At 33.8% G+C, this 20,229-nt stretch overlaps 1 protein-coding gene across 1 annotated transcript in view; it reads left to right on the forward strand.

Annotated features, from left to right (window-relative positions):
* ADAM18 (ADAM metallopeptidase domain 18) overlaps positions 1-20,229 on the forward strand; it is a 103,950-nt gene that overhangs the window by 41,162 nt on the left and 42,559 nt on the right. Inside the window, exons 7-11 of the mRNA XM_032592868.1 lie at positions 573-635; positions 4,355-4,426; positions 4,653-4,819; positions 6,139-6,220; positions 13,118-13,257. Coding sequence (XP_032448759.1) covers positions 573-635; positions 4,355-4,426; positions 4,653-4,819; positions 6,139-6,220; positions 13,118-13,257 — 524 coding nt within the window. The remainder of the gene's footprint in view (positions 1-572; positions 636-4,354; positions 4,427-4,652; positions 4,820-6,138; positions 6,221-13,117; positions 13,258-20,229) is intronic.

The raw sequence follows: 20,229 nt of genomic DNA on the forward strand, positions 1-20,229 counted from the left end.
TGGGCTCTGATGGAAACACTTTTTATTTTATTTATAGAAATGGATACATGGGTGGTGTATCCATTAATATCAATTGATAGAACTGTGATCAAGCTAACATAATTAGTTAAATGTACAAAAATAATGAGTAATTAAAAGCAGTGTTTTGGGGAAAGATGATGGGAGTTTATTTAGCTTGAAGGTTTGAGGAGGGTCTAAGACAAAGGTTTAGAGTGAAGCGAAACATGGGTTGTCCATCATGAGGATCTTAATTATAAAGAATATAAGATAGAAGCTTTCGTTTTATTCCTAAAATTTGTGTTTGGAATGTCACCTGCTTTTTATTCAATGGCGTCCATTGTCTTATTTTCCTATTACCAATATCTATATCTTTATGTATCTGTAGTTTCTTTTTCTTTCTTTCTTTCTTTCTTTCTTTCTTTCTTTCTTTCTTTCTTTCTTTCTTTCTTTCTTTCTTCTTCCTCCATGTGTATATAGATACATATATAATGTGCACGATAATAACAATATATTTTTAATATTTTTTTTATTTATTTTCATGTTTTATTTAATTCATGTCCTCTGTTTTGCAGAAAGATTCGGATGCATTATTGAACAGATTTCTGAAAATACAAATCATTATGGATAAAGCCTTGGTATGCATTATTGATATATAATAGCTTTGTTTTGTGTTTATATTTAATGGGAATGTGAAAAAGAAAATTCTCCTTGTCTTAAATACAGATATATTTTACTCTTTGAAATATGTATCTTAGTGTAGCAGGACATAAATGTTGTCAGTTGCCTTTGGATTAACATGGGGGACTAATATTTACAGTGTTAACTTACAAATATAGAATTCTAGCAATAATATATAATTTGTATGTATGGAAGTGTTCTACTATACTATAACCTATTCGATTATAACTAGCTGCATATACTTCTGGATCCACTCCAAATTGTGAGGAAACTCTTCCATAAATTAATTTCCATTTTAAAATAAGCTATTTAGTTTATTATAAATGGGAGATCCCTGTTATTAAAAATTATCTTTTATAAGATTATTTTATGCTTTACAATTTCTTGGATTCTCTGGCAGAAATTCTATATTCTAAAAATGGGAAGAATTATCCATTGGAATATTCATTTAGTTAGGGAAATTTTTATTTATATATAATCAGCAAAGCCATTATGGGTGGCAACTAAGAAATCTTATGTTTTCATTATTACTGATATATAAGGTTTATCAAGTGCCATAATGTTGAAAATTAGATCTTGTTGATAAAAGGCAATATTTAGATCTTTAAATAATTTTTATAAAAATAATAGGAAAGAATAGGCAGACAAAATAATAAAGAGAAAAGCACATATAATTTTATTACCAGGAGATAAATTTTATGCACATTTTCTGTTTTTAATATACATACATGTATATATATGTTCTTATACCTTTGTCTTACATATGCTATTTTGTAAATTATTTTGTTTTTCCACATATTAAATATATTAATTTAATTTTAACATTTATATAGTATCTGATTAATATATTTAACATAATTTAATGTATTTTACTGGCTAATGCCCTTTGGGGGCATTTAGATTTAGATTTTTGTTATTGTTACATAGGGAATAATACTTTTTGTCCTAAAACCAGTATCATAAGCATTGGAATTATGTTTTGTCATAGCTGTCCCCATGAGGTTGCTAATATTAAATATAGACAGCCTACTTTTCTCTCTCCATTTAGCTGGATACCTTCTTACCATTCCAATAACAACAGAAGGAATTTTCAATGCAAATGTCATCATGCAAAAACAACAATAAAGAACTCCAGAGTTCTTTATAATATCCTATGAATAGTATTCCTTCTTTTTTGTATTCAGTTTATCTGTCTTAAATTTTCAAGTATGATTTGTAAACTGATTTTTTTAGATAATCCCTGCCTTTTCATTATACATTTAGTTGATTTAAGTTTTATCAAAAGTACTAATACTGTGGGTGTAGGTTAAGTACTACTATGCTATTAGTATTGTTTGTCTTATTAGTTATTTGCTTCTCTGTTCCTCCTTTGCTACCCTTGGGTTAATGGGGTATTTTTTAGCTTTTATCTTTATCTCCTATATTATATTTTGCTGCTGTACCTTTTTATCTCTCACATCTTACCCCATTGGTTTCTTGAGTGGTTCCAATTAACATTCTTGTCACAATCTAGGATTAATGTTATACCCATTCACATATAATGTAAGAGGTTTATAAAAATAAAGTTACGTGGATATTATCCCCTTAACGGATATAACATTTGTGGATATCTACTTGTGTTCAGTATGTTGCTTTTTTGTTTTGTTGATGATTTCTTTATGCAAAAGCTTTTTATTTTGATATAGTTCCAATAGTTTATTTTTGCTTTTGTCTCCCTTGCCTCAAGAGACCTATCTAGAAAAATGTTGCTACAGCCAATGACGGAGAAATTGCTGCCTGTGTTGTCTTCCAGGATTTTTATGGTTTCAAGGCTTACGTTTACATCTTTAATCTGTTTTGAGTTTATTTTTGTGTATAGTGTTTAGAAAGTGGTCCAGTTTTATCCTTTTACACATAGCTGTCTGTTTTTTGCAGCATCATTTATTGAAGAGATTGTCTTTTCCCCATTGTGCATTCTTGCTTCTGTTGTCATTGATTAATTAACCATATAATTGTGGGTTTATTTCTGGACTCTCCATTCTGTTCCACTGATCTATGTGCCTATTTTTGTGCCAGTACCATACTGTTTTGATTACTACGGCTTTATAATATATATATCTTGAAATATTAAACTGTGTTACCTCCAGCTTTGTTCTTCTTTTCCAACATTGCTTTGGCTATTTGGGATCTTGTGTGGTTTCATTGTAAAGCCTTAAAAAATAATGAGGTCATGCTCTTTGTGACATAATGGATGGACCTAGAGGCTATTATGCTAAATGAAATAAGTCGGACTGGGAAAAAAAATACCATATGATTTTATTCATATGTGGAATCTATAAAAATAAATAAAAAGCAGAATTCAACACATGAACAATGAGAGCAAGCTGATGATTGCCAGAATAGAGGGAGTGGGGGATAGGTAAAATAGGTAAAGGAGAATGGGAGATACAGCCTTCTAGATACGGAATGAGTGTTATGAGAATAAAAGGCACAGCATAGCGTTAGGAATAAAGTCAATGATGTTGTAATAGCTTTGTATGGTGACAGAAATAGCTACACTTATGATGAGCTTAGGGTAATGTTTACCCTTGTGGAATTAATATGTTGTACACCTGAAACTAATGTAACAGTCTGTGTCACTCTTAAAAAATTAATGAAAATAATTGTAAAACTAACCCTATGTGATGTTATTGTAATATATTTTACTTTGCCATGTGTTCTAAACTACACAATAGTTTATTCTTTTAAATATTCAATTGTTTAAGGAAATTAAGGAAATGAAAAAAGAATTTCATTTTCCCCCCATGTTTACCATTTTCAAAACTCTTTGTTCCTTCTTATAGGTCTCCATTGCTGACATTTCTGTTTAGCCTGTTGATGAATTTGCTTCATCTTTTGTTCATCTGCAATTATTTTTATTTTACTTCAACTCTTTAAATATTTAATTTTGAAATATTTTTAAATTTTCCAAAAAGTTGCAAGAATAAGAGTAACACAAAAAATACCTATACTCTATTTACTCAGATTTATTGTAGTCCATTGATTGTATCCCATTATCACTTGTGCTGTATTTGAAAGTACGTTGTAAATTGCATCATGAAGCTTTTTTTCAGTGTTCATTTACCTAGAATAAGATCATTATCTTATATAACCACGATCGAGTTATTCATGTAGGTAAAAATAACATCATTAAAATACTTTTTATTCAGTCTACTAAGTATGTGCATATACATATAATTAAAGCATTTCAGAGGTAATATGTGATTTTTGTTTCTTTGAATGAGGACAATTTCTTGAGTATTTTTATTTTTATGGTACATTGTTTATATGGGGTATATAGTCATGTTTTCTTACTGTGCTGAAGAAAATGGTGGTGGCAGCATACTATATCAGATAAAAATGACTTAGTATTTTAGTTAAGAGATTTGAGTCCTGGTTCCTATTGTTAGTAGTCATACAATCTTGGAACTTTAACTTTCAACCCTTAATTTCTGTATGTGTAAGGAAGAAGATAATCACAAACTTCTCATTTTATTATTATTAATACATAAGCTCCATAGGTTTAAGCCTAAAACTTACTAAGCACTTAATTCTGCTTTTTTTCCTTTCACTGAGCACTGCATTATTTTGACACTTATATCCATTTAAAACGTGCTGGTTTAGTAATTTTTAATAGTGAACAAAATTTGTCTTTCAGTTTGATTATATGGGCTCTGAAGTGCCAGGTACAGTTGAGAAAGTTGTCCATATCTTTGGTCTTATCAATGCTGTAAGTATGTTTCATTTAAATACTAAACATTCCTATTAATGCAATAACATTGTTTGTATAAATAGTATTTACAATTTTATAAAATATATTCTTAAAACTAGTTTTATCCACTGATGAATCTCATCTCCAAAAATGAGTGAAGTGAATATATTAGCATTATGTATAGAGATGTAATGTAATGCTTATGAGTACTTACACCTGTATGTGGTGTAACTTTTATTTTTAGATGTTTTCCCAGCTTAAAGTCACTGTTAAGCTAACTTCTTTGGAGTTCTGGTCAGATCAAAATAAGATTTCAACTAATGGGGATGCTGATGAAGTACTACAAAGATTTGTGTCATGGAAAGAAAAAAGTTTATTTCAAAGGTCTCATGATATGGCATACTTATTAATGTAAGTGCATTATTTGCATTGATATGGAATTTATAAAATTACCTCATATGTTAGTGATCAGAATTATATGCAAAATGTGTTATGGGTTATGACAAGACACCTCAAAAATCGTATGCATACTGTGTTAGCAAAATGCAAAATATAAAAATCTAATAACAATGTAGGACACTAAATCGTAGCAGGCCATTATTCTCAGAGTGGACTGTTTACCCATGGAAGTGTATTAAATTTGAAAATTCAGAAAGCCAGGGCGCCTGGGTGCCTCAGTCAGTTGAGCGTCTGACTTCAGCTCAGGTCATGATCTCGCGGTCCGGGAGTTTGAGTTTGAGCCCTGCGTCGGGCTCTGGGCGGATGGCTCAGAGCCTGGAGCCTGCTTCCGATTCTGTGTCTCCCTCTCTCTCTGCCCCTCCCCCGTTCATGCTCTGTCTCTGTCTCAAAAATAAATAAATGTTAAAAAAAATTAAAAAAAAAAAAGAAAATTCAGAAAGCCTTGGGATAAACATGGGGCCTCAAGGGTTTTAAAGATTTTCTCAGAGTTAAATAATTGAAACTATCACTTTAATATTAAATAAAATATAAATTAGTTAACAGAATGCAACAGTTGCATATAAAACTGGTTAAAATAAAAACATTAAAATAATAATATGGTTACCTTCTAGTATTTGTATAATAACCTAAGGTATAGATATATAACTATTTGTACTATAGTTTTCAAAAGACTTCATATAGATGTTTGCTTTACTAATTTGATTAATTTACATGGAAAAATAAGAACATAATTCAGAAGGTCTTAAGCAATATGGAATACATTTATAAATCTATTGGTGTCTCCTACTGCATTAAGGTCAGGTCTGGGTACTCAGGAAAACATTAATGGGACTGAAATGTGTGAGGATGCTTTCTGTATCCTCTCTCTCAATATGAGTCTACCTCATATTGTCTTTTCTCTCCCTGTCCTCCAATCCATCCTTTTTTATATGCTTTACAGAATCAATTAATGCAAATCATGGCAGTAAACTATCCTGACTTGTACATCTTAGAATTATATCCATCCAGTGGTGGCAAGAGTGATGATTAATTTTTCAGAAGGGTAGGCACTGCTGGGTTTTGGGCTGTGTATCATATGACATTAAAGTAGACTTTAGAACTTAACTTTTAGAAACTGTGGGAAATCAAATACAAAATGATTGAAAACATTAGATTCAATATGTAATACTCAAGTTTCAAAAAACAGCTTTACTGAGGAATCCAATTCTTAAAACGTCATTAAGTTATTAATAAAGTATGTTTATTTACAATAAAAAGTTTTGTTATTTTAGTTATAGAGACCATCCTAATTATGTAGGAGCAACATATCATGGAATGGCATGCAATCCAAAGTTTGCTGCAGGAATTGCTCTGGTATGCATTTTATCTCCATCTCTTTAGTAATTATATCACCTTTTGAAGTTAATATCTATTTCAGGGAACAAACATACATACAGTGTTTCTACCATGCTGTTTTGACACATTTTTATGAAATACCTTTTATTTGGATTTTGAAAGTCAAATATTACAATTTTAAAATTTTTGTGTGTGGTAAAATACCCAGAATGTGAAATTTACCATCTTAGCTATTTTAAGCATATAGTTCAGTAGTGCTTATGATGTTCCATCATTGTGAGACAGATCTCAAGAACTCCTCATCTTGCATAACTATAGCTTTGTGCCTTTTCACCAACATGGCCCCATTTTCCAAGCCCTCTAGCCCCTGGCATCTACCATTCTATTTACCTGCTTCTGTGAGTATGACATTTTTGGATTCCCTATATAATGGTGAACATACAATTTTTGTCTTCACGTGTCTGGCTTACTTCTCTTATTATAGTACAGTCTAGGTTCATACATGTCGTTGCATATAGCAGGATTTCATTCTTCTTATGGCTGAATAACATTCCATTATGTGTGTCTGTATAGGTGACATTTTATTTTTTTCCATTAACATGTCAATGAACACCTAAGTTGTTTTTAATACCTTGGCTATCATAAATAATGCTGTAATAAATGTAGGAGTGCAGATATCTCTTTGAAATGCTGATTCCAGTTATTTTGGATATATGTATATATATATATATATATATTTGGAGATATATATATATATATATATATATATATATATATATACACACACACACACACACACACAGAAGTAGGTTTGCTGGGTCATCTTTAATATTTTGAGGAATGATCATACTAATTTTGAGAATGGTTGCACCATTTGATAATCCCACTAGCAGTTCACATTATATCCATCACAACCTCACCAACACCTGTTACTTTCTGCAGTTGCTTTATTTTACAGTAGCCATCCTATTGGGTATGTGGTGATATCTTACTGTGGTTTTGATCTACGTTTCTATGATTATTAGTAATATTGAGGATCTTTTCATATACCTTGTGACCTTGTGAAATCTTCCCTGCAGAAATGTCTATTCAAGTCCTTAGCCCATTTTTTAATGGCTTTGAGGTTTTTTTTGTTTGTTTTTGGATTGTATGAGTTCTTTATATTTTGGATGTTAGTCTCTTATCAGCTATACGATTTGCAAAATTTCCCCCCATTTTGTAGGTTGCCTTTACACTTTGTTGATCATGTCCTTTGAAGCACAAAAGTTTTATGTTTGGTGTAGTCCCATTTGTCCACTTTTACTTTTGTTGCCTGTGCTTTTGGTATCATATCTAAGAAATAATTGTCAAACCTAATGTCATGAAGTTTTTTCCTGTTTTCTTTTAAAAGTTTTATAATTTTGAGTCTTACATTTAGATTTTTAAGCCATTTTGAATTAATTTTTGTATATGGTGAAATATGTGGGTCCAACTTTATTCTTTTGTTATGTGGATATCCAATGTTCCCATCACCATTTATTGAAAAAGCTGTATTTTCTCCCTTGAGTTTACTTGTTGAACAGACTGTCCTTTCCCATTGTGTCATATTGGCACCTTTTTATAGATCATTTAATTATATGCAAGGGTTTATTTCTAGGCTCTTTAATCTATTCCAGTGATATATATGTCTACATATGGATCATGTCATTTGCAAACAGAGATAATTTTGCTTCTTTCTTTCCAAACTATAAGCCTTTTATTTATTTTATTGCTTAATTGCTCTGGCTAGGTCTTTCTATACTATGTTAAATAGAAGTGGCGAGTGAGTATTCCATCTAGTTCTTGATCTTAGAGGTAAAATTGTCAGGATTTCACCAGCATGTGTGACATTAGCTGTGGGCTTTTCTACATGTCCTTGATTATGTCGAGGTAGTTTTCGTATATTCCTAGTTTGTTGAGTGTTTTTAATTATAAAAAGATGTTGAATCTTGTGAAATCCATTTTCAGCATAGAGATTATCATGCGGTATTTTTTCTTCATTCTTCAAAAATGGGGTTTTACATTGATAGCTATTCAAATGTTAAATGTTCCTCACATTCCAGATATAAATACCACTCACTCATGGTGTAGAATCTTTTTAATATGCTATTCCATTCAGTTTGCTAGTATTTGGTTGAGGATTTTTATATCAATATTCATTAGGGATATTGCTCTATAGTTTTCTTGTTGAGTTTTTGTATCAGGGTAATCATAGAATGATTTCACAGAATGAGTTTAGGAGTGTTCCTTCTCTTTTAATTCTTTGGAAGAATTTGAGGAGGATTGGTATTAATTCTTTGTTTAATGTTTAATGTAGAATTTACCAGGAAAACCATCAAGTCCTGGGCTTTTCTTTTTGGGAGGTGTTTTTACTATTTTTACCATTATTTCAATCTCCTTAGTAGTTATTATTTTATTTCTTCATGAGTGAGTCTTGAAAGATTGTATGTTTCTAGGAGTTTATCCTTTTTTTCTTGCTTATCCAATTTATTGGATTACTATTTTTAATAGTATTCTCTTCCATTTTTTTTAATTCTGTGATGTCACTTACAATGTCTTTTATTTCTTTTTGTTAAGTTTATTTATTTATTTTGAGAGAGAGAGTGTGCACGCACATGTGCTGGCATGTGTGCATGAGTTGGGGAGGGGCAGGGAGAGAGGGAGAGAGAAGATCCCAAGCGGCTCTGCTCTGTCAGCCCAGAGCCCAAGGTGGGGCTCAATCCCACAAACTGTGAGATCATGACCTGAGTGAAAATGAGGAGTTGGACACTCAACCCACTGAGCCACCCAGGTGCCCCCTCTTTTATTTCTTATTTTAAGCATTTGAGTACTATCTCTTAGTTAATCTAGCTAAGAATATGCCAATTTTGTTGATCTTTTAAAAGAACCCACTATTTGTTTTATTGAATTTTTTCTATTGTTTTTCTGTTCTTTCTCTGCTTTAATCTGTATTATTCATTTCCTTCTTTTTGCTGGGGTTCATTTTTTCTAATTTCTTGAGTGGTGAAATTACGCTGTTGATATGACATCTGTTTTTCTTTTTCTTTTTTTTGTTTTTTTAAAGTTTATTTTTATTTTTGAGACAGAAAGAGACAAAGCATGAACGGGGGAGGGGCAGAGAGAGAAGGAGACACAGAATCGGAAGCAGGCTCCAGGCTCTGAGCCATCAGCCCAGAGCCCGACGCTGGGCTCAAACTCATGGACCGCGAGATCTTGACCTGAGCTGAAGTCGGAGGCTTAACCAACTGAGCCACCCAGGCGCCCTTGTTTTTCTTTTTAAATGTATGTGTATACTGCTGTAAGCATGCCTCTTAGCATATCTTTTACTGGATCCTGTAAGTTTAGATACGTTGTGTTTTCATTTTCTTTTTATCTCAATGTATTTTCTCATTTCTTTTGTGACTTCTAACTTGGACTTAGTGGTGTCTGAGTCTGTTGTTGAAGTTTCACAGATCTGTGGACTTTCAAGTTTTCTTTCACTTGTTATTCTCTTGTTTCAATCCATAGGGATCAGAAAAGATACTTTGTATAATTTCAATATTTTTAAAGTTACTTGTTTTGTAGTATGACAAGTAGTCTATCCCCCAGAATATTCTACGTTCACTTGAGAAAGATGTGTATTCCACTCTTGTTAGGTGGGATGTTCTGTATATCTTTATTAGGTCCAGCTGGTCTATACTGTTGTCAAATCCTTTATTTAATTATCTTTTGTCTAAGTTTTCTATCCATTATTAAAAGTGAGGTACTATAGTCTTTTGATATTATGTTTCTGTTTATCCCTTCAATTCTTTCAAAACTTGCTTCATATATTTAGGAGCTCTGATGTTTGGTGCATAAGTATAATTATTATATATTCTTGGTTAATTGACCCTTTTATTATTCCCTTTTAATAGTTTTTGATTTAAAGTCTATTGTGTTTGATATGAGTATGGCCACCCATGTTCTCATTTGGTTATAATTTGCAAGGAATATCTTTCTTCCTTTTTAACCTTTTAGCTTATGTAAGTCTTATATCTGAAGTAATATAGTTGGAATCTGTTTTTGAATCTTTCAACCTATCTGTATATTTTTATTAGGGAGTTTAATTTATTCAAATTTAAATTAATTTCTTATATGAAAAGCTTACTATTGCCATTTTGCTAATTTTATTTTTTATACCCTGTAACATTTTTGTCCCTTCCTCTCTCTTAATGCTTTCGTTTGTGTTCCACTGATTTTTTTTTTTTTATTGTGACATGCTCTGGTTCCCTTCTGTTTTTATTTTGTGTATATTGTGTACATATTTTATTTTTAATCACCATTTTAATTACTTAAAATATATTAACATTAATAGTATTTTAAACTGATAACATCTTAACTTCAATTGCATACAAAAACATTACTCCTTTACAGCTCTATTTCTCATTTTATGTTATTACATAGATTATAGGCTTTGTTTGTTTTGTTTTGGTTTTTTTTTTTGTATTTGTCCTTCTGATTCTATACAATAATTAAAAGTGAACTTACCCACCAAAATTACAATAATATATGTTACTATATTTGTCCATGTATTTATCTTTATTAGAGAACTTTATAATTTTCTTTTGGCTTTATATTGCTAACCAGCTTCCTTTAGTTTCAACATGACAGCCTCCCTTTAGCATTTCTTATAGATCAAGTCTAGTGGTAATTAACTTTTGTTCATTACCTCAGCTTTTATTTTTCTGGAAAAGTCTTAATGTCTTCATTATATTTTAAACTATGGTTTTCCTGGATACAGTAATTTTGGTTGACAGTTTCTTTCTTTCAGCAGTTTGAATGTATTCATCCTAATCCCTTATGGCCTGTAAAATTTCTCCTGAGAAGTCTACTGGTAATCTTATGGGAGTTCCCTTATATGTGACAAGTTATTTTTGTCTTGCTTCTTTCAAGATTCTCTCCTCACCTTTACCTTATGGCAGTTTGATTATAATGGGAAATTTGTGGGTCTCTTTGGATTTATCCTAGTTGGAGTTTGTTGAGCAGTTCACTCAGATTTCTGAAGTTTATGGTCATTATTTCTCCAAATAAACTCTCTGTCCCTTTCTTTCTTTTTTCTCCTTCTGAGATCCCCATAATGCATACATTGATCTGCTTGTTCATGTCAATAGGTTCTATCTTCTTCATTCTTTTTTTCTTTTTACTTCTCTGACTGGATGATTTCAAATGATCAGTCTTTAGATCTTATTCTTTCTTCTGCCTGATCAAATCTAATTTTGAATACCTCCAGTGGATTTTTAAGCTCATTTATTGCATTTTTCCACTCTAGAATTTCTTTTTAGAATAGTTTAAATTTCCTTGTTGACACCTACACTCAGAATTTATTCAGGTATGTAAGGCTAGTTAATCATTTAATTTAACCAATTCCATCCTTAGACTAAACTAGAAAACTTCTTTGATCATGTCAATAGATGCAGAAAAAGAATTTGACAAATCCCAACACCATTTGTGACAAAATTTTAGAAAACCAAGTCTAGAAGGGAACTTTCTTAACTTGAGACATCTAGAAAAGACCTGCAGCTAACACCTTAATTGTGAGAAACTAAATGCTTTCCCAGTGAAATCAGGAACAAGGCAAGAATGTAATTTCCCAGTCCTTTTCAGCTTTGTACTGGAATTCAAAAACACTGGTTACACCAAACACATAAGGATGTGGAGCAACAGAAACTCTCATTCATGATCATAGGAATGCAAACTGGTACAGCCACTGTGGAAGACAGTTTGGCACTTTCTTACTCTTACCATATGATCCAGCAACTGTCCTCTTTGGCAGTTACCCAAATGAGTATAAAACTTCTTATATCCACACAAGATCATGTACATGAATATTTATGGCAACTTTATTCACAATTGGCAAAAATTAGAAGGAACCAAGATATCGTTTAATAAGTGAATGGATAAAAAAAACTGGAATAAATACATATAAAGGAATATTATTCAGTTATTTAGAAAAGGAGCCACAAGGCATTTGAAGACATAAAGGAATCTTAAATGGATACTGGTTAATGAAAGAAGCCATTTGGAGAAAAGGCTAAGTGCTGTTATATCCTGTATTATATTAATATTATATTATTATATTATATTATTATTCTGTGACATTCTATAAAAGGCAAAACTATAGAGATCATGTAAAAATCATTGATTGCCAAGGATTTCCATGCTGCTGACATCACTACTTCTCAAGTTTTAGTTTTTAAGACAAAAAAAAAATGCTGCTTGCACATTCTGCCTTTAGAAGAAAGTTAATTTGATTTCTTCCCTAAAACTGTTTCTGAAGTCAAAACTAATGGCCAACCCAACCCTTAAGAATCTGTGTACTTTTTTCTAATTGTTCACATGGAAAGTAATATAGTTACAGAAGCAATGCTTATTATTTTCCATTAAAAAAATTCAGATTTAGGGGCGCCTGGGTGGCGCAGTCGGTTAAAGCGTCCGACTTCAGCCAGGTCACGATCTCGCGGTCTGTGAGTTCGAGCCCCGCGTCGGGCTCTGGGCTCATGGCTCAGAGCCTGGAGCCTGTTTCCGATTCTGTGTCTCCCTCTCTCTCTGCCCATCCCCCGTTCATGCTCTGTCTCTCTCTGTCCCAAAAATAAATAAAAAATGTTGAAAAAAAAATTAAAAAAAAAATTCAGATTTAAATCAGTAGCATGTCATTAAAACATGAAATTGCATTAATCTTATTTGTTATTTGTCAATGCCATTTGGACTAAAAATACTATTACTCAAAGATAATAACAAAATTTGCCTATTTTTTCCATATTCTTAAGAAAATAATGAACTTTGTTATACTAGTTTAACTTATATACATTATATTTACTTGAAAAGATAAAATAGATAAACAAGTTAGGCAACAATTGTGATTTTTTTTTTCCTATTTAGTATCCAAAGATGATAACTTTAGAGGCATTTTCAGTTGTTATGACACAGTTGCTTGGAGTTAATCTGGGATTAACATATAATAATGACATCCTCACTTGTTACTGTCCAGGAACTACATGCATAATGAACCCTGAGGCAATGTAAGGTTTTATTTTTTTCAAATCTATATCTTCCCTTGGGAAATGTTTGTAATATTCTTTAATGTACAATCTCTTTCAATATGACCTGATTATGAACATTTCTTATTAAGTAAATATGTGCTAATTTAATGCCTAAAGGAAGTGGACATTTGATATTATAGAAATTGTGTTTAATCGTTCTAGTATAGAGAGAAAGTGGATGTTGATGATAACTTTCTGGGGCTTACTAGAATCTTAGAGTAAAATTTATTCATTCACCAAAAAAAAAATTTTAATGAACATCTACTGTGTCCCAGTTATTGTGTTAGTTTGGTTTACAAATAGTTAATAAGATAGATAAGTCCTAAATACATTAGTCCATCAGAGATAGAAAATTAAAAAGTAGACATAAAAACAAACAAAATCTAAACAGTTTATGATAGGTTCCAAGAAGAAAATGAATAGCGAAAGTATGGGGAGAAGAAACATTCTGATAAAGTAGTCTAGGAATAATTATGGAAATAATTTTGTTGGGATCTGAATGAGAATGAATCTGGTTATTAAAGAGCTCATTGAAAAAGTTTCAGTGAAAGCAAGTGAACTAATACTTGGGTAGCGACAAGATTGTAAAGCTTGACAGACTGAAGTTAAGGAGGTTGGGGGGAGGATAAAAGTGAAAAAAATATAGCTGGGACTATAAGGGAGAATGTTTTAGACATAAGGAAAAAGAAGTAACATGCAATGGGGATAAATAATGAGTCATGGAAAGAAGTCCAGGATGTGATACAGAAAAGAGCCTGATCATGCAATCATGATGTGGAAATTAGGATCTTATGATAAATGTAATGAAATATATTTTTAATTGGTTCATGCAGTATGGATAATAAAAATTATCTTATAAAATGAATATGAAATATATCAGAGGGAGCAAGAATATAGTGATATTTGGAAATGATGATTCTCATAATAATCTATAGCAGTTTCTTAAAATTGAGAGAAAAGGAGATGCCAAGAATTTTTTGCAGGGGTTCTGGTTCAAGATGGCAACATAAGAATAATCTGAACTCATGTTCTCCTACAGACACAACAAATCTATAACTACATATGGATCATTTTCCTTTAAAAATATAAAAACTAAGTAAGAACTCCTACATATTGGGAAAATGAGAAAAAAAAAACCCATATCAGAGTGGGTAGGGGAGGCTAAGGCACAATCTTATATCTTTCTATAATTCCCACCCCTCACATGCCAACCCCAAATCAGGAGAAAACTGAAACCAGTAGTTTTCCCCTAAGGAATAAAGGGTTTGAACCATCCTTGGATACCACAACTTTTAAGATAGCAGGTGCTAATTTGGCTGTCTTCATCTGTTGTACTCTGGAGTGCCAATCTCTTCCATAGAGAAGTTTGTAGAGGTGCCTGACATATCACCTAGCTCTGGTGTCCAGGAAGGTTTGCATTCCTGGGTCTCATGGAACTATAACAAATTAAGAGATGGTTCTTGGCCAGCTACTACTTTTGTGGCAATACACAGACAGCAGACTGAAACATAACACCAAACTTTCTTTGAAATGGCCTATTTGCTTGTCCTGGAGCTTCTGCCTGAGGGGCAGGCTTCTGGTTTGGGACACCTTTAGAGTCCTACTAAGGTGCACTCTGGAAATGGAGTCTAGTATGTGCCATTTTGTGCTCTTTCTCTGACTCACAAAAGATCTCTGGGATCTCAGGAAAGGAACTTTTTAAAAAATTTGTTTTAATGTTTATTTATTTTTGTGAGAGAGAGAGACAGAGAGAGACAGAGCGTGAGTGGGGGGTGGGCAGAGAGTGAGGAAGACAGAATCTGAAGCAGGCTCCAGGCTCTGAGCTGTCAGCACAGATGTGGGGCTTGAACCCACTGATGTGGAGCTTGAATCCATGAACTGTGACATCATGACCTGAGCTGAAGTTGGACGCTTAACCGACTGAGCCACCCAGGCACCTCAAAATGAACTTTTATAATCATCTGGTACCCTAAGTTTTGAGAATGTTGCACAGTATACATCTCTGCATCTCCTTACTCTGTTGGCCAGCAAGGTATATGTTTGTAGCCCCATAGCACTGTGTGTATTTTTATACTTTAAAAGCTGTTGCTTGAGGGTCTGGCTTCCAATCACCCTGAACCTAGGTGCTTATTGAGCTCCTCCCCTTTGGGACAATTAAAGGTCTTGGTACATCTTTAACCACTTGAAGCCAAAAACTAAAATTGGCTGCTTGGACAATCACAAGAGTTTGAGAGACAACCAAGAGTTAGGAGAAGCCTGAATAGCAAGGCTCATCTCCTACATGAGGCCACCCCTTTGAGACTGGAAGAGAAGGCTGTTTTATCTAATGCATAGCAGTGGACAGAGAATAAAACAAAATCAAGAAACAGAGGAATTTGTTCCAAACAAAAGAAGGCAAAACATCAGAAAAAGACTTAATAATACAGCAATAAGTAATCTACCTAATAAATTTTGTTTGAAGTAATGGTCATAAAGATGCTCACCAAGCTTGGGAGAAGAATGAATGAACAAGGTGAGAACATCAACACAGATATAAAATAGAAGAAAGTACCAAATAGAAGTCACAGAACTTAAGATTATAAAACAGAACTGAAGAATACAATAACAGAACTGAAAATTCAATAGAGGGATTTAACAAGCAGACTAGATGAAGCACAAGAAAAGATCAATGAACTCACGAACAGAGTAGTAGAACTCATAGCCAGATCAACAAAAAGAAATAATTTTTGAAATGTGAAGTTAAATAAGGGGCTTACTAAACAAATCCAGCAGACCAATATTCACATTATAGGGGTCCCAGAAGGAGAGGAAAGAGTCAAAGGGACAGAAAACCAGTTAACGTTTGTCACCATTAGGAGTAACAAGTCTTTTTTTTTTTCTTATAATAAGAACTTTTAATGTATAATCTCTTAGCAACTTTCAAATATTCAATACAGTGCCCCTTCACCACTCTTGGTGTGCACCCTTGGTCAGTACGAGAGCTGCCACCCAAGCAGCCCCCCATCCTGCCAGACCTAGTGGGTGTCATAAGCCACCACCAGAGCCCCTCCCAAGGGCCCCACACTGGGAAGCCAGCCACTTTACCAGCATGCCTCTAAGAGTCATGGCCAGGACTCCCAGATGGGTTAAGGGCCAGCCCTAAACACCAATGTGTCTGTAGCTGAACCTCACTCATATACATGTGCACTGAGGGACAGCCCCACTCACCAGCAAGTCTGGTGACCACCTATCATCGACTAGCCAAAACAGGAACATGCACACAGCCCATAGAGAGTCCTGGAGCACTTGGTTTGGGAGTCCATGTGGGTATGCACTACTGAGCCCCACAGTACCTGCATAAAGGACTATCTGCATAAAGCCACTCCTTCAAGACCAGGAGACATAACTGCTTAGTACATAGAAATAAACAGAAGGAGGCAAAATGAGGCACTAGAGGTTGCAAATGAAAGAACAAGACAATACCTGAGAAAAGTGAAATGGATAGTCAGTCCACTAGGCAAAGTTCAAAGGAATGGTCATAAAGATGGTCACCAAACTGGAAGAGGAATCACAGTGAGAACTTCAACAAATACATAGAAAATATAAAAAAGAATCAATCAAGCTGAAGAATACAATAACTGAAATAAAAAACACACTAGAGGAAATCAACAGCAGATTAGATGTTGCACAAGAATGGATAAGCAATCTGGAAGATTGGATAATGGAAAGCACCCGATCAGAGAAGCAGAAAGAAAAAAATAATGTTAAAAATTGAAGTTATTTTAAGGAACCTCTAGGGTAACATCAGTCATACTAGCACTTATAGGTACCCTCAGAAGTAGAAGAGGGGCACCTGGGTGGCTCAGTCAGTTAAGCGTCTGACTTCAGCTCAGGTCATGATCTCATGGCTTGTGAGTTCGAGCCCCGCATTAGTCTCTGTTCTGACAGCTCAGAGCCTGGAGCCAACTTGGGATTCTGTGTCTTCCTCTCTCTCTCTGCCCCTCCCCCACTCATGCTCTGCCTCTCTCTCTCCCTCCTTCAAAATAAAATAAACATTAAATAAAAAGAAGTAGAAGAGAAGAAAAGGATCAGAAAATACATCTGAAGAAATAATGTCTGAAAATTTAACCTAATCTGGTGAAGGAGACAGATATCCAAGTCCAGGAAACAAGAGTCTCAAATAATATGGACCCAAAGAGAGCAATACCCATTATAATCATAGTGACAACATATAAAGATAAACAGAGAATCTTAAAAACAGCAAGAGAAAAACAGTTATGTAAAAGGAAACCTTCCTATGATTATCAGGGGTTTTTTTGGAAAAAACTTTGTAGTTCAAAAGGGAGTGGCATGATATATTCACAGTAATGAAAGGAATATTTATAATAAAAAATACGGTACCTATCAAGATTATCACTTGAGTTAAAGGAGAGATGAGGAGTTCCTCAGACAAGCAAAACTAAAGGAGTTCATCAACACCAAACAGATATCACAAGAAATGTTAAAGGATTCTTTCAGTGGAAAAAGAAGAGGCCTTAACTAGAAATGAAACTGTGAATGAAAGCAGTGTCACTCAAGGTAAACATATAGTAAAGGCAGCAAGTCAACCACCCATGTATTTGGTATGAGTGTTAAAAGACAAATATAGACAGTCATCTAGACCTATAATAATTAGTCAAGTTTTATACAAAATAAAATGTAAAATATCTCAAAAACAAAATGCAGGGGGAGCAAAAATGTAGTATTTTTGGAACACACTTGAACTTCAGCCCTCAGCCATCAACTTAAAATAGACTGCAGTATACATAGGATGTTACATATGAATCTCAAAAGATTCACAAAAAATACCACAAAAAATACCAATAATAGATACACAAAACATAAAGAGAAAGGAACACAAACACAACACTAAGTCACCAAATACCAACAGAAGACAGAAGAAGGAAACAGAACTATAAAAACAATAAACAATCAATATAATGGCAATAAGTACATAACTATCAATAAAATATCTAAATGGACTAAATTCTCCAGTCAAAATGTGTACAGTGATTAAATGGACAAATAAAAACAAGATTTACATATATACTACCTACAGTAGGCTCAATGCAGATCCAAAGACACATGGAGTGAAAGGGAAGGGATGGACAAAGATATCCCATGCAGATGGAAATTAAAAGAAAGTTGGGGTAGCCATACTTCTCTCGGACAAAATAGACTTTAAAATAAACACTGTAATAGACAAAAAAGTCATCACATGATGATAAAGGGATCAATTGAACAAGATGATGTAATACTTGTAAATATCTATGCACTTAACATAGAAGCACTTAAATACATAAATATTAGCATACATAATGGGAGAAATTGACAGTAATACAATAATAGTAGGAGCCTTTAACACCCCACTTATATCAGTGGACAGATCATCCAGACAGCAAAACATTGGCCATAAATGACTCATTAAGCAGATGAATCTTTCCATCCAAAATTGGCAGAGTGCACATTCTTTTCAAGTACATATAGAACATTCTCCAGGATAGATGATGTTAGGCTACAAAATAAGTCTCAATAAATTTAAGATGATTTAAATTATATCAAGCATCTTTTTCAACCACAACAGTATGAAACTAGAAATGAATTACAAATCAAGTCTAAAGTTAGTAGAAGGAAGTAAATAATAAAGATGAGTGAAGAAATGAAATATGCTTAAAAAACAATAGAACAGACAGGGGGTCCTGGGTCGCTCAGTTTATTAACCATCCAACTGTTGATTTCTGCTCAGATCATGATCTCATGGTTCATGGGATCAAACCTTGCACTGGGCTCTGTGCTGATGAGCAACCTGCTTGGGATTCTCTCTCTGCCCCATCCCTGGCTCATGCTCTATCTCTCTGAAAAACAAAAAATTAAAAAAAAACATTAGAAAAGAAAAAGGAAACTAAGAACAATTTATTTGAAATAATAAACAAAATTAACAAGCATTTAACCAGACTTTTCAATAAAAGAAGGCAGAGGGCACCTGGGTGGCTCAGTTGGTTGAGTGTGCCAATTCAGCTCAGGTCATGATCTCATGGTTCCTAAGTTGGAGCCCCACATTGGGCTCACTGGTGTCAACCTTTCAGCGCAGAGTCTGCTTCCATCCTCTCTGCCTCTCCCCCCACTTGTGCTCTCTAAAAAATATTAAAAAGAGAGAGAGAGAGAGAGGACCCAAATAAACCACAAATGAAAGAGAAGTTACAACTGATACTAAAACTGATATTAAAATTGACATTTTCTCTTTTTTTTTTAATTTTTTTTCAATATATGAAATTTATTGTCAAATTGGTTTCCAATACAACACCCAGTGCTCATCCCAAAAGGTGCCCTCCTCAATACCCAATCACCCACCCTCCCCTCCCTCCCACCCCCCCATCAACCCTCAGTTTGTTCTCAGTTTTTAAGAGTCTTTTATGCTTTGGCTCTCTCCCACTCTAATCTCTTTTTTTTCCCCTTCCCCTCCCCCATGGGTTTCTGTTAAGTTTCTCAGAATCCACATAAGAGTGAAACCATATGGTATCTGTCTTTCTCTGTATGGCTTATTTCACTTACATAACACTCTCCAGTTCCATCCACGTTGCTACAAAAGGCCATATTTCATTCTTTCCCATTGCCACGTAGTACTCCATTGTGTATATAAACCACAATTTCTTTATCCATTCATCAGTTGATGGACATTTAGGGTCTTTCCATAATTGGGCTATTGTTGAGAGTGCTGCTATAAACATTGGGGTACGAGTGCCCCTATGCATCAGTACTCCTTTATCCCTTGGGTCAATTCCTAGCAGTGCTATTGCTGGGTCATAGGGTAGGTCTATTTTTAATTTTCTGAGGAACCTCCACACTGTTTTCCAGAGTGGCTGCACCAATTTGCATTCCCACCAACAGTGCAAGAGGGTTCCCGTTTCTCCACATCCTCTCCAGCATCTATAG

This window comes from Lynx canadensis, chromosome B1 (genome assembly GCF_007474595.2).
Source record: "Lynx canadensis isolate LIC74 chromosome B1, mLynCan4.pri.v2, whole genome shotgun sequence".
Taxonomy (NCBI): Eukaryota; Metazoa; Chordata; class Mammalia; order Carnivora; family Felidae; genus Lynx; species Lynx canadensis.